Raw genomic sequence first — 14,973 nt, 5'->3', positions numbered from 1 at the left:
AGCTGCGCTCTTGCGTGTATGGCTGCTCCCTTTAAAGGGGCATTTGACTGCCTTCAAAGGTGCCTTGGATCACCACTCATACATTTGTAATAACAGCAAGCATTTATTTTTGGAAAATGTCCCACTACTTCAATGAAGAAGAACTTGTGGCAAATGTGCGCCTATTCTGGTGATGATCCAGATGAGTCATCATCGATCCTTTCCTCCCTCCTGGGATGGCAATGCTTTTTCTTATGCAAGAAATCATCGGAGGAGATCCTTAAATGTGACTGTTTTCCATATTTTTGCTGGGTTTTATTTTCTCTTGCCATGGCTTCCTCTCTGAAGAAAGTGACTAATCTGAGCTGTTTTAGATAGGCCCGGAAGCCCTCCCTTCCTCTGAAGTTCTACTCTTGGAATGGTTAGACCCCAAGGATTTAGAATGAGCATACTTAAAGCTAACTTTGCAGCCCTTTCCTTCAGCGTCTTGGGTGTCATGGCTTGAGAGAACTAGCACTTAGCCACGTCATGTTCGGAGCCCAAAATACAGTTACAGATATTGTGGGGTTTCGTGACCGACATCTCGGAGGACCAGTCCGTACACCTTTTGAAGCTCAAGGCCTTCAGTCTTCCACGCAAGGCACAGCAAAAATTCTCTCTAAGGAGCAAGCGTTTGAAGAGAGCATGCTGCGCATGAGACAAAAGAAACTAAAGTCATGGGGCCTGGAGTGTGGTGTGCTCTATATGCACTACTCTGGCATCACTTGCAGGGACAGAGAGTCAGAGTATTGAGGCAAGTCGATGCGGGGCTACACTATGTGAGCAACATTTTTCCAATGACAGCTGTTGCTGTAGATAAATATCTAATAAGAGGAATATGTGGGTGGATGCCGTCCAATGAAAATGATTTTAATAATTGGCACAGACAGGAGATTAGCTCAACCCACATCTAACCTGCAGGACTTTTGGCACATTTGGTAGGCCTCAAAAAATATTTTGACTGTTAGAAAATCCCTGGCCAGAAGCACTGAGTGAGGACTTGTTCTTGTATTTTTGCTATATCCTAGTGGCTAGCCATTAGCTGGGAGTGGGCTAGCTCCAGTATAGCCTATCAGAAAGGGGTGGGGACTAAGAGTTGCTAACACATAGTTCCATTCATCACACATCATAACATTTTCTCCCCTATACAGTAGTCCTTTCCTTTTGGAAAAAAGGGTCCTTGTTTTCCAGCCATTTACCCTTCTGGGACCACTTGACCAAAGGCATTCCAAAGGGATGCACTTTTTAATTGGGTCGCAGCAATGTCCAGGGAAAGGGAGAAATCTATGTCAAATGAACAAGCGGTTGATGGGTGGGTGGGGCCAAAGCAATTAATGCCCCTCTGGATCAGGGATGGTCCTTTCTTCCAACTATGTAATACAAGCACCTTCACAGATGAGACGGGCTGTTGGATGCCCTATTCAAACTGGAAAACAAGCCATGGAATGCTATATAAGCAGCACCATCACCCTCCTCCTATATTCTTTGTCTTTAGATCCCACCTTAATGCCATGATCCACTTCTAGTCCCAACATGGCAGCAATGAAGCTGTAGGTTCCTTCTGGAAAATAGACCTTTAAGTCTGTGGAGATCAGAGATCCTGCAAGGTTCCATCTTTTCTTCTGTCACTTGAGATGTTTTTTTTTCGCTGTTCTTCACTACTTTACTCTGGTTCTCTGGTTGCTGTGACTTTCTTATTTGATGGCAGGAATGAAAGACAGTTTAGAATCTTGTTCAAGATTCCAAACTACCTCACAGGGCCTCTTTAGCCAATGATCGCAGACTGACATTGCCTCTATCTTGAAAAGGGACTACTCCTACATCAAATAAAGGCGATGTTAAGGAAAAAGAACATGCACCTATGAGGGCTCACGGAATGTTGCCAAAAGTGGCAGTTGAAGGGAAGTTGTAGTGAGGGAGCAGCTGTGATAGCCTGTCCTGTAGTTAAGCTCTTAACAGACTATATACATATATAAATGAATATATTCTTTCAGAGAAAAAAATAAAACCCATGTCTTTTAATATCAGTTTTTTTAAACCTTTGTTTGGTGATCGGCTTAACCCTGCTCATTATACCAGCTCTCACCATTTCCTGAGGAGATTTTATATGGGGTAAAACGTGTGTGCCTCAACTGCCTCATATCTTCATTTCAATCCGTCTTCAGTTGTGTAGAGGTAAAGGTTATTTTTAGATTTGTAAATGTGCAGATTTTTCCAATCTCTGACAGTCTGACTGGACTTTCTGGTGAGGAAAGCACTGATCAATGTGACGTGCATTCAAATCATGTTACTATAGAGAGAAAGGGTACTCTCTCAGAGGACACTCTCTCTTTCTCTCTCTGGCTCAGGGGAGATATGAAATGTTAGCACAGGCTGCAGCCAAGTGATTTATAGTGTCACTAACGGAATACAGACTTCAGTACAAAACCTGTTTGTATAGGTTATGAACATTTCTTAGGGATTCCTATAAATGAAGGCCTGCCAGAGACCTTTGATTATGCATGTGGAAGTTAAGGAATACATTTGTTCGCAAGGCAACTGCACATCTATCCTCAGCACTTTGATATAAATTGTGTTTAAATTGGGTTTGAATTGTTTGTTTTTGTCTTTTGAGACCACACACCACCCCCACAGTGTCAGCTGTATAAGCTACATTAACAGTGTTCATATTTTCATTGTGCTGCCTTCACTGTCTCCCATACGTTTTCAAATGGACTTCCTGACTCCCTTTTGGCACCAGGGAGTATGCGATGTGGTGACTGATTTCTGACCCATGCGCTCTGGAACTGCATTTCCATTTTGTAATCAGCCTGAGGAATGGACACTTTTTTAGGGAATAATACACTGCAAAGTAACACATTGCTCTGCTGGTTCCTGAATCTTAAAGAGACTGGCATTTAAATGCTGTATGTTTCTCCACATCTAGAGTCCTGGAGCACAAGTGGCGAGAATCCCATCTGAGATCACTGAAATGGCTCCATGAACTTCAATCTGTGCTTGGCCCAGGAGATTGGGCAGTGAGCTATTTAATCCTTTGCTTTCAGCAGCTTACTGTAAGGCACATTATCTTTTACCTAGAACTGTCTATATCACATGAACTGAGGCATTATTACTTGTTTTGTTTTGTCTACTTGGACTTTTTTTATCCATTTTATTATATAGGCCCAGTTTTGTTCTATTATTGATATTTCAGATGTGAATGCATTTTAGTCAGACTGATTCTTCCATAATCCATATTTGTGTTTCTCAAAGGATTATCCCTCTAAGGAGGGGGCAGGGCTTTATATAAAAGCACCACTGTTATACCTCTGCATGCACAATGTATTCTGAGTCACCCATGTGCAAAAGTGTGAGTGCTGCATATTACAATTAATATGGAAGGCTAATTATTTTTATTGATTGAGCTTTCCACACCATGTCAGTCGAGAGGTTTGGTAGTGCTCTCGGAGTTTATCAAAAGAATTCAGGCTATTCGTGCTGGTACCTTTGCTCCCATATGTCAGAGTTGAAGGACTGGTTACGCTTGTGTAACCAGACGCTCCTCTTATGGGAAATACTCAACGGGAACCTGACAGATCTATTCCTCACCATGAACAACACTATCTAGGACACTGTATAAATCACTGCTGACGTGGCTTGGTAGGAGAGCTTAACCTGCTCATATACTCTTACCACCATCAGAGGTGGAGGCGGTGGGCATATTGGGACACTTGGGGCAGGTGCTATTGATCACACTTTTAACACCATATAACAAAGCTGAGGGAATATCTGATGACTCAAAACCATATACAAGTTCACTTTTCATTTAATTCTGTACCATTAAAAACAGGGATTGAGTTTTGATTGGACCCACAAGATTGGCTTATGGTTTTCACAAATTAGTCTTGTTTTCCTTAGGCCCATCGTCCTCATTTCTTCCCTCTCTCTGCTAGGATGGGTTTGCCTTCTTTGCCCGGAAGCAGTCACTCACAGTCTCACTGGGTTTTATAATGTCCTGCAGTTCTTGGCCTTCTTGGTTTCTTTCTCTGTCATTCCTGGAATATTCAGGCTCATGTGCTGATGCACTTGGATTCTCCTGCTAAGTACCCCCACCCGGTACCCATAGGTCTTTGGATGGGATAGAGTATCGGCAAATGCACAGAATGTAGGGTGTCAGAAAAACTGTCATCATTCCCCTCAAAGTTGTTCAAAGCAAATCTCTCCCAACCTAGCCTATCCTAGACTCATGGACCTTTTCTCCACCAAGTCAGGAGCCTCTGTAGGGCCTACGGCTAAAAGGGTCTTCCAATTTCTGTTTCTCCTGTCACCTCACCTCCTCCTCTCTTAGGATTCACATCTTTCTCCTCTCAATACTCCTCCTCCCTCTCTCCACTTTCTGCCTTCCACCTCAATCTCTCTTCTCCTCCATTTCACTATCTTCTTTGTAACTCCTCCCCTCGGCTCTCACTCCTGCTACTCTGTGTTTCCTCCGCTCACTCTCTGTCTGCTCCACCTATCACTCTCTGCTTTCTCCCCTCTCTACATCCTCCTCTCTTTTCTCTTGGTGGGGCTCAGGGTCTGCTCCATGAGGGTGCTTATAAATTCCTCCCACGTTGACAATGGGGACTGGCTAGAGGAACATCTTTGTCATGGACGCCTGCATTGGCGAGTCCACGAGCGGTTTGCTTCAGCTTCATGACATCTGTATTTTTACCTTTGCACTAACGCTTTTTTAGTCAATACTATGACTCCCCTGACAGTGTGACTTCATATACACACAGAAAGCAAGGGAATACCCCATGTACCACCTCCTGCATTGGGGGTTGCATCATAGGGTGGGTGGGGGTCCGCTGCTCTCATGCTCACCATACTCACATCCTCTATCTTCCTGCATGCGACTTCATCACACCACCTGGAGTCAATTGAGCTGAGGCCACCACTTCACAAGTTGGCAGATTGCAATGGACTTGAGTCATGATTGACACAACACAATTATGAGACCTTGACTTGGAGGTGTATGTTTCAGTAAACCTGCACCAAAGGGTAGTGCAATCCAGAAAACTCCAAAGTCTTCCTGCTACTCACTACAGTCTGTAATATTGAATGTTGTGCACTAATACCATAATTCATTGGGAGACGTATGGCATAGAGTAATTTTGCATATGCCTGATTTATAGAGAGGGGTAATATTTCTATAATGGTGCAGGATTTGGCTGCGAATTCGTCAAAACTGAGCAAACTGGCCAAAGCACCATACAAATGAACAATTTAGATTAACAATAAATGAGAAGTGCATTTAAGTTATGAAGAATTTGATAAAATGGGACTTACTGTGTATAGTTTGTCGTGCTCTTGAATACATTCCCGAAAAACACAGAGGCCTGTAGAAGAAATTACTGCATTATAAAGGAATCGGGTACATATTTTATACATTGACAATACATTATTTTCCAAGAGAATAGGAGGGTCCAGAAATTGCAGCCTAAGGCATGTTTCTAACAGGAGACAATCACTTGCAAAGGGATGAAAGAATTCATAAAATAGTTGAAGCGTTGGCTCTCGCTTTTTACTGATGCCACCAGTCTGCCAGTCTTGGAGAAGATGTTTCCTTTATGCCTTCTGGATCTCATTTGCATTAATTGCACCAGGGTTTAATGTGTGGGGGAGGGAGTAGAATAAGAAGACACAATTCGCAGAGAAGTGAGGGGGCACAGCAGGATTAGATGGAGAAAGTGAGAGGGGACTTAGGGATGGGCACCCTCTTATCCATCAAATGTTTGCATCCGTCCCTGAGTTACACTGAACCTTAAACAGTAATATCAGTGACTGAAATTATCTTAAGGCTATAGTTGAAAAGCTAATCTTTTGACGCCAATGGATGTATCCTGTGGTGTTCGCAAATGCTTCACATCACATATTAGCAAACCAATGCCAACCCATTGGTCATGATAGGCACCAGCACGTGTAGTTGTAACATTCTGGAGGCCTGAATCTGTGATACAGATCCTTTACTGGATAGACAAGCATGTCTTTTGTTAATTTCAAAGTTCAAGTGGTTTTCCACATGGCCCAGTCTCACAAGAAGCAGGTTTGGGAGAATAGTTGCCTGTACTGAAAATAGCAGCCTATCATCCAGGATGACTTAACATTGGATATTGTCACATTGAGCAAGTGGGGAGATGGAAAGTGACATTTCAGCATAGAAGGAAGGTGATGTAAAATGTTTTTATGAGCCTTGCATGAAATCTTGAATCTAATATATTTGTCTAGCTGATCCAGTGTAGACTTGGCAGTACAGCCAAGACATGTCATCTCCAACAGGGTCTTGGCAAAACCACAGCAGCCTCCTTCTGTGTTGCAATTTTTTGAAACTGTGCTTTGATTGATCTTACTAGAGATAATTGGATAATTGTAAACAAAGATAATCCAGGAATGAACAAGGGCAATAACCAATTTAACTCATTGCTCGAAAGGCAGTAAGTACATTTCACAGATGCTTTATCACTTTGAGATGGAAGAAGCCGTTGTTACCAAATATGTAATCTTAGGGTTATGGGACAGCTGGGCGTACACGTTTCCATTTATTTCCCCTGTTCCCTTCCCATTCAGCCTTGTGGCGCTTTTAAACGCAATTCTGTTGTATAAAGCACCTTACAAATGAAAAATAAATGAGCTCTGAACCCAACCTGGGAACATTCTGAAAAGCTATAAAAGAGCATCTGTCCATTTGCACCAGTCTTGTTAACACTGGAGATCACACATTATATGTTTGTCAAGTTTCAGTGGCGCCATCAAGTCCGTGTGTTTGAGCGTTGTACAAGCAAACATAAAAAAATAAATGTCATTTGGAGATTATTTATATATTTGTTGGTCATCTTAAACATTTGCATCATCCCCTGGATTATTTCACTACATTATACAAATAGGGAGTACTTAGAAATATAGCTGACAAGCAAAAAAGGTACAACATTTATCCGATGGCACGCCGTTTTTATGTATGTAAATCCTGGCAAGGGACATACCTGTTGTTTGCTCCACGCCTTCTTGCTGATCAATGTGATGTTTGTGATCTCAGAGATATTGCTTGCAAATTTCAACTGCGAGTTTGGGATGGCAGCAGCTAACCCATCTGGCACTGTGTCCAGAAGATCCTTGGTGGTGGGACTGTTTGCAGCAAGCTAAGAGGGAAGGTGTTAGAAATGAACACAGTGTGCAAGGTGAGTGTGAGTCAAGAGCAGGCTTCCTATTATGCATTAAGTACTTCTTTACATCCAAACAGGATAAACAAATAAACGTTTATGTAAAACAAGAACATTTCTACTTTTGGAAATAATCAGAAACAGCATTCTCTACAACACAACGTGGAGGTCAGGGCCCTGTCCCGCCAACAGCGAAGGAAGAACAGTCCCACAGGATAAATTATACTGCTATTAATTACTCATCGGGTGTCCATTATAAGCATGGCGGTCTGGGAATTATGTTACCGGTAAGCATGGATCTTCAAACAGTGTCAGGGTATCACCCCCTTGCCAACTGGTTCCACCACTTACGCTGGTGTTCGACATCAAAAGATAATCAATGATACATTTGGAAATACAAAGAGCAAATAGAGAAGGGGGCAGTCATCTCTGCAACAGACCGTACAGTTTATTTTCTTCCGCTGATCAATCTAAAGGTCTTGAATGCCTTTGTAGCCTACAACCATTTATAGATGGAGGGAATCCATCTTTTAAAGGACAGTCTCTTGCAGGAAAACTAAATGGGCAAGGTAGACTTGAAGCATGCATATCTGGTGGTCCTGATTCTCCCCCCTTAGCGTGAATTTCTCTCGCTCATGTGGAAAGAATGCATGTGTCAATTCTCCTTTCACCTATTCAGCCTGTCCTCAGCCACTTGGTACTTCATCTGCCAGTGATTGCTTACCGCTGGATGGAGAGTAAGGATAATTATTTATCTGGACAACATGCTCCTAATGCATGGGTGCACAACATACGGCCCGCGGGCCAGTTGCGGCCCGCCATGCTGTTTTTTCCAGCCCGCGAGGCACAAAGACTTTCCTAATGGAGGACGGCCCGCAAGCAGCATCGGCCGCCCTCCATTAGGAAAGTCTTTGTTGTCTTCCGGGCCGGACAAAACACTGGCCCTCATTGGTTCAGCACACACGCACCACGTCGCTCCTACGAGCCACGTAGTGCGTGTGTGCTGCACCAATGGAGGGCCAGCACTACGGCTGGCATGGCCAGTAAGGCTTGATGCCGGAAGGCATTTCAGCCTTGCTTGCCACGCCAGCCGTAGTACCACTCACCTCGCCAGCGTTCCAGCTTACCTGCCTTCCAGCACGTCTCCGGTAAGTGGTCTGTGTGTTTTTGTTTGTGTGTCGGGTCTGTTCTGCTGTATGTTTGTGTTGTGTATGTTGAAATGGGGGGGCTGGGGGGTGTGTTGTATGTGTATGAAAGTTTGTTTTTAGTGTTTGTGTTGTGTATGTTGAGATGGGGGGCGTGTCGGATGTGTATGAATGTTTGTTTTTGAGTGTTTGTGTTGTGTATGTTGAGATGGGGTGGGGGGCGTGTCAGATGTGTATGAATGTTTGTTTTTGAGTGTTTGTGTTGTGTATGTTGAGATGTGGGGGTGGGGGGGCGTGTCGGATGTGTATGAATGTTTGTTTTTGAGTGTTTGTGTTGTGTATGTTCAGATGGGGGGGTGTCGGATGTGTATGAAAGTTTGTTTTTGAGTGTTTGTGTTGTGTATGTTGAGATGGGGAGGCGTGTCGGATGTGTATGAATGTTTGTTTTTGAGTGTTTGTGTTGTGTATGTTGAGATGGGGTGGGGGAAGTGTCAGATGTGTATGAATGTTTGTTTTTGAGTGTTTGTGTTGTGTATGTTGAGATGGGGGGGTGGGGGGGTGTCGGATGTGTATGAATGTTTGTTTTTGAGTGTTTGTGTTGTGTATGTTGAGATGGTGGTGGGTGGAGTGTCGGATGTGTATGAATTTTTGTTTTGAAGTGTTTGTGTTGTGTATGTTGAGATGGGGGGTGGGAGGCGTGTCGGATGTGTATGAATGTTTGTTTTTGAGTGTTTGTGTTGTGTATGTTGAGATGGGGGTGGGGGGGTGTCAGATGTGCTTGAATGTTTGTTTTTGAATGTTCGTGTTGTGTATGTTGAGATGCATGTATGGGTGCATGCTTCAGAGTTTGTGTGCTGAGTTGGGGGTGGGGGGTTCGGGTCTGTATGGGTTCATGGTGTATGCTTGAGAGTGTGTGCTGAGTTGGGGGGTGGAGGGTTCGGGTCTGCATGGGTGCCTGTATGAGAGTGTGTGTGCTGAGTTGGGGGGTGGGGGGTTCGGGTCTGTATGGGTGCATGTTTGAGAGTGTGCTGATTTGGGGCGTGGGGGGTTCAGGTCTGTATGGGTGCATGTTTGAGAGTGTGTGTGCTGAGTTGGGGGTTTGGGTCTGTATGGGTGCATGGTATATGCTTGAGAGTGTGTGCTGAGTTGGGGGGTGGGGGGTTCGGGTGAGGGACATGGGGCACAGTGTTTGGTTGGGGGTGGGAGCCATGGGGCATAGTGTTTGGTTGGGGGTGAGGGGGCCATGGGGCATAGTGTTTGGTTGGGGGTGGGAGCCATGGGGCATAGTGTTTGGTTGGGGGTGATGGGGCCATGGGGCATAGTGTTTGGTTGGGGGTTGAAGGAGCCATGGGGCATAGTGTTTGGTTGGGGGTGGTGAGGGGGCTATGGGGCATTGTGTTTGGTTGGGGGTGGGAGCCATGGGGCATAGTGTTTGTTTGGGGGTGAGGGGGCCATGGGGCATAGTGTTTGCTTGGGGGGTGAGGGACAGGGGGCATCGTGTTTGGTTGGGGGTGGCAGCCCTGGGGCATAGTGTTTGGTTGGGGGTGAGGGGGCCATGGGGCATAGTGCTTGGTTGGGGGTGGGAGCCATGGGGCATAGTGTTTGGTTGGGGGAGAGGGACAGGGGGCATAGTGTTTGCTTGAGGCGTGGGGGCCATGGGGCATAGTGTTTGGTTGGGGGTGGGAGCCATGGGGCATAGTGTTTGGTTGGGGGTGTGGGGGCCATGGGGCATAGTATTGGGTTGGGGGTGAGGGACAGGGGTCATATTGTTTGCATGGGGGGTGAGGGACAGGGGGCATAGTGTTTGGTTGGGGGTGATGGGGCCATGGGGCATAGTGTTTGGTTGGGGGTTGAAGGAGCCATGGGGCATAGTGTTTGGTTGGGGGTGGTGAGGGGGCTATGGGGCATTGTGTTTGGTTGGGGGTGGGAGCCATGGGGCATAGTGTTTGTTTGGGGGTGAGGGGGCCATGGGGCATAGTGTTTGCTTGGGGGGTGAGGGACAGGGGGCATCGTGTTTGGTTGGGGGTGGCAGCCCTGGGGCATAGTGTTTGGTTGGGGGTGAGGGGGCCATGGGGCATAGTGCTTGGTTGGGGGTGGGAGCCATGGGGCATAGTGTTTGGTTGGGGGAGAGGGACAGGGGGCATAGTGTTTGCTTGAGGAGTGGGGGCCATGGGGCATAGTGTTTGGTTGGGGGTGGGAGCCATGGGGCATAGTGTTTGGTTGGGGGTGTGGGGGCCATGGGGCATAGTATTGGGTTGGGGGTGAGGGACAGGGGTCATATTGTTTGCATGGGGGTGAGGGACAGGGGGCATAGTGTTTGGTTGGGGGTGGGAGCCATGGGGCATAGTGTTTGGTTGGGGGTGAGGGGGCCATGGGTCATAGTGTTTGGTTGGGGGTGGGAGCCATGGGGCATAGTGTTGCACTCCAAGAATGAACTCAATAATAAAGCTAAAACAGGCACAGTTAGGAGATGTACATCCTTTGCTTTTTTGAGGAAACCTGACTCAACGAAGGCCATACTCCTCTTGGGTAACCCAAACAGCAAACTATAGCAGTCCAAAATAACAGAATGTCCAATCAAGGGTCAATAAAATATATATAATTTAATTAAACAGACGATATACAATAACTAAATCGAAATAAATGATAACAATGGAAAATGTGTAGTAAAAAATGTAAGTTTGAAATGAAATAGAAATCGTTACCCCTCAAAAACATATTCTTTTTCCTTGTGTTTAATACAAATTGGGGGTTGAAAAAGCCTCCTGACATGTCCCGCCTACCGCCCCGCCCACTTTTACTTTTCGGCCCACTATAGCCCTCATGTAAGGTACTTTCGGCCCTCTGTCAAAATCAGTTGTGCACCCCTGTCCTAATGGCACATAACACACAAGTACTTTACTCACACCTGGGGTGAACAGTGTCCCTTCTACAGAGTCTGGTGTGTGTGTCATGAACGCAAACATTTCAGTGCTCGAGCCTACTCAATGCATCCATATTCTGAGATTTGATATAGATTCTGAGAAACGTATTCCCCTCCTTGTCGCACCTCCATTAGACTGCCCTAAAGTAGCTCAAAGCCAGATAGCTCCATAAGAACATCTCCTACTCCCAGTTGATTCAGTTACCATCAGATGCCAGTGAGAAACTGTTTTGGTGGGGAAGCTTGGAATGGGAGCACAGACTTTGGTCCTGTTCCTGACATAGTTCTGGAGCCAGATGCAAGCAGCATTGGATGGGGCACAAAAAGAGGGGAGATCTCCACAGAAGGCAAATGGTATACAGAAGAGAAATGTCTGCATATAAATGGCCTGGAACTTTTACCAGACTCTTTCACTCAGAAAAGCCTGATTAAGGGTCAAACACATATTGTGTCCTCCTTCAAATGGACAGTATATCAGTGGTCAGACACCTCTGCGGGTCCAAGTCCAAAGCAGTGCTGAACCGGCAAATGATTTTTGCCATTTTTGTCTGGGCAGAAATATAATGTTACAAGCAGAGTACCTACCCTGGTTGGCTAACACTGTCATGGATTGGAATTCCATATACCTACAGGTCAGGAACCATTGGATGCTGCACAGCAGCTTGTTTGCCCACCTTCAATCTCTCTGGGGTACCACCGATACATATCTCTTTTCCTCACACATCATTTGTCAGATTCTTCATAACTCATCTTCAGCTGGCATCCAGACGAGTATTTCTTCCGCTCCAAAAAGAAATGATAATACCCCCCTTTCCCTTTTTTCACCTTGGTCACCAGCTCCATGGTTACCTTCCGCAGCATGGAGAAAATCTTGTGCAGGAGAAGATCTAGGTGCCGAGAATGACCTGATGGAGGTCAATTTGGTAGACAACTCTAAAAACGAAGGCAGCAGCCTTGGGTTACCACCTGGCGGACCCATGTGAACAAAGTAATGGTGAATCATTCTTCAGAGCACCGTGCAAACTGCCCTCCAACTGGAGTGTCATGTTAGAAATGTCCAAAAGGGTATGGAAGCAGAGGAGAAGGCAGCAGGGACTGTACCCAAAGTGCATTGAGGCCCTTACCACCTCTATCTCTGACAGATCTTGTGTAGCGCCTTTGCACCTGTATGGACCTGTCTTTCCCGTACCTCTTTGGGTAAAGGATGAGAAGAAGCGAAAGGGCTGTCCTCTACGAGCAGGAATGGCAGAGGCCTGTCCAGAATGTTGTCTAGCCATTGTTCCAGGCGCTTTATAGTGATGATTTCGACAACAAAAATGTCGAAAGTCAAAATTTCGAAAAAAAAATGTCGAAAAAAAAATGTCGACTTTTTTTTTCAATGCATTTTTTTTTTAAATGGGGGGGTTCCCCCCCAACCCCCTTTTTAAAAAAATTTTTTTTAATTGTTCCCTTTTTTTTTTAACTCCCGAACCCCTAAAATAAATATATAATAAAAAAAAACGAAAGTCGACATTTTTTTTTTTGACATTTTTTTGTCGACATTTTTGTCTGTCGACATTTTTTTTTCGAAATTATGACTGGCCACCGTTCCAGGCAATTTAGCTAAAAATTTAGAGGCTTGGAATTTTTCTAATATCTCATCAGCTTTGGAGCCAAAAAATTGGATACTGTAATGCCTTACCTGTTATTTCCTGGCAGGAGCACTGTGGATCCGTCGCCACTTCCGCCTTACTGTACTTATCCAATATAATAAAAGGAGGGTGAAGTCAAATAGAGGGAGTGGGGTGAGGGTCTTTATGGGCCCCAGCACATTGTGACCAGGATAATGTTTGTGTTCCTGAAAGGAATGGTCACCATTCGTGGATTTCCCTTCTGTGTGCCGTCTCAGTTTTCCCCTTGTCTCCACAGATTGGAAGCTACCTGGAGATTCAGAGGCTAGGTACAATAACTGTCTACAGTAGTTTGTGGCACTTCCCTTGCCTGAAGAGACCAGCTGCTTCAGGATGCTAGTCTTCACTTTAGGCCTTCTCTGTGACTTCTTACAGTCTCTTTATCCAGTTACTCAACTGGATTGTTTGTCCCTTCTTCCACTTACCACCCAGTTACTTCACTAGTCATGCAATGCACAAAGTAAATTAAGTGCTCATGCTATGCAGTGTTCTATAAGCAGTCTTCTTCCTTTCTCTCTCCCGTTTCTTTGAGAGTACAAGGTGATCGCGATGATGGCATGCCCACAGAATACTAGGTAAGTATTCCTAATGAGATTCTAAAGTGTCAAGTGCATTTGATCACAGCCTAACTTCTTTCTTCTTCTTGCTGTAGGTTGAGGGGTGAATGCGGAGCTAAGCGTGGCCTGAAATCAGAGTATGGTAAGCTGAAGTTTCAATGCTCTCAATTTCTGTCTTTGTGTGCACTGCTTAACCTTCCTCTTTTCTCTTTCCTTTTCCAGGTTAAGTGGTTGTTCAGCATCACAGTACTCCGTGCAAAGGCAAGAGAGTTCACTTCTGAAGTATCTGATCTTATTGTGCCAAGTGTGTTATCCGTTTTCTCTTTTTTGTTTGCTGGTGGACAGAGTCTTCAGAAGTGGGTACAGCTTGTTGAGTAGGATCTGAAGGAGGAAAGCACATCCAGTTCTCAGGACGCTAAGCACGGGCGTGCCAATGATAATGGTTTAAATAGCCATGCTGGAAATATCCGTGAACCTAGAACCCTTGCATTATTTTGCAGGCTTTTGGGAATTGTAGTCCCAGCCTTTTGGTCCTCCATGCATTTACTAAGGCTGTCCACCTCGACCTCCCACGAGCCTGAGGAAGTACATTAATTTGGGAATCTCAGGGTCTATGGGAAGTATTGTATGGGCTTGCAGCTTTTGAAATATATCTTGAAAGTCACAGTCTGGTAAATCCCTAGTAATTCCCAGGTGGGTGTTTTCAGGCTGCCCCTTGACTCAAGAACAATATGCTTGGGTCTTGTTATCATGCTTCAGGTTATAGCAGTGCGTCATGCATAACGGAAAGAAGAGATACAATATTCTTCTTTTCCCATCAATCTGTGGGTAATGCGTCGCTAACCACAGTATTCCTAGGATCAACCAAAATTGTGGGTCGTCAATGAGATCTAATTGACTCTTTTCTCGATGGTCATTACCATATAGGAAGACAAGCAGATGCATACATTAGGTTACAGGCCCTGATGTCACTTTTGTACCATCGACTGCACAAACATGCGCTGGAATTGCCTTTGCCTCAGTAGGTATGTGCATTTGAGCAGCATATTTTAAGTCCATAAAGTTTCTGGTAGCGCCACAAAAAACATGTGCTATACTTCCCACCATCTGATTTCCTTATAATGCTAAGGTCACTGGCAAGGTAAAATGTGAGGTTTTGCACTTCAGTCCAGACAAACCAACCCCTGCTTTCACCAGGATTGTTGGTTTCCTGCCTCCTGTAATAGTGGAGTGGTGGGTTTGGTAGCTCGTAGAGGCTTTCTGAACATTTTTAGCTTTACAGGATAGGCTCTTAGAAAATGACCTACATTACCACGATACAGATAGAAATATAGTCGCTGCTGGTTCACTCTTTCGTCCTTGGTGAGGGGTCCTTCCACTGCACCTAACTGCATGGGTTCATTGGGTTTTCAGAGCTTCTAGTTGGTGGGTCCTTCGGTCATACATACAAGGGATGAGCATTCCCCTCGCTTCTATAGGGTT

The 14,973-nt window shown here is 45.1% G+C and overlaps 1 protein-coding gene across 4 annotated transcripts in view; it reads right to left on the bottom strand.

The window, feature by feature from the left end:
- Window positions 1–14,973, bottom strand: part of LOC138569359 (uncharacterized) — a 1,262,132-nt gene that overhangs the window by 152,838 nt on the left and 1,094,321 nt on the right. For all 4 annotated transcript variants that reach the window (XM_069647272.1, XM_069647275.1, XM_069647274.1 and 1 more), the window contains 2 exons: window positions 7,020–7,175; window positions 5,329–5,378 (listed from right to left, as the gene is read on the bottom strand). In XM_069647272.1, coding sequence (XP_069503373.1) covers window positions 5,329–5,378; window positions 7,020–7,175 — 206 coding nt within the window. The remainder of the gene's footprint in view (window positions 1–5,328; window positions 5,379–7,019; window positions 7,176–14,973) is intronic.

This window comes from Ambystoma mexicanum, chromosome 2q (assembly GCF_040938575.1).
Source record: "Ambystoma mexicanum isolate Mex_15411 chromosome 2q, UKY_AmexF1_1, whole genome shotgun sequence".
Lineage (NCBI taxonomy): Eukaryota > Metazoa > Chordata > Amphibia > Caudata > Ambystomatidae > Ambystoma > Ambystoma mexicanum.
Note: the sequence above shows the minus strand (reverse complement) of the source record. Positions and strands in the feature narration are given on the sequence as shown.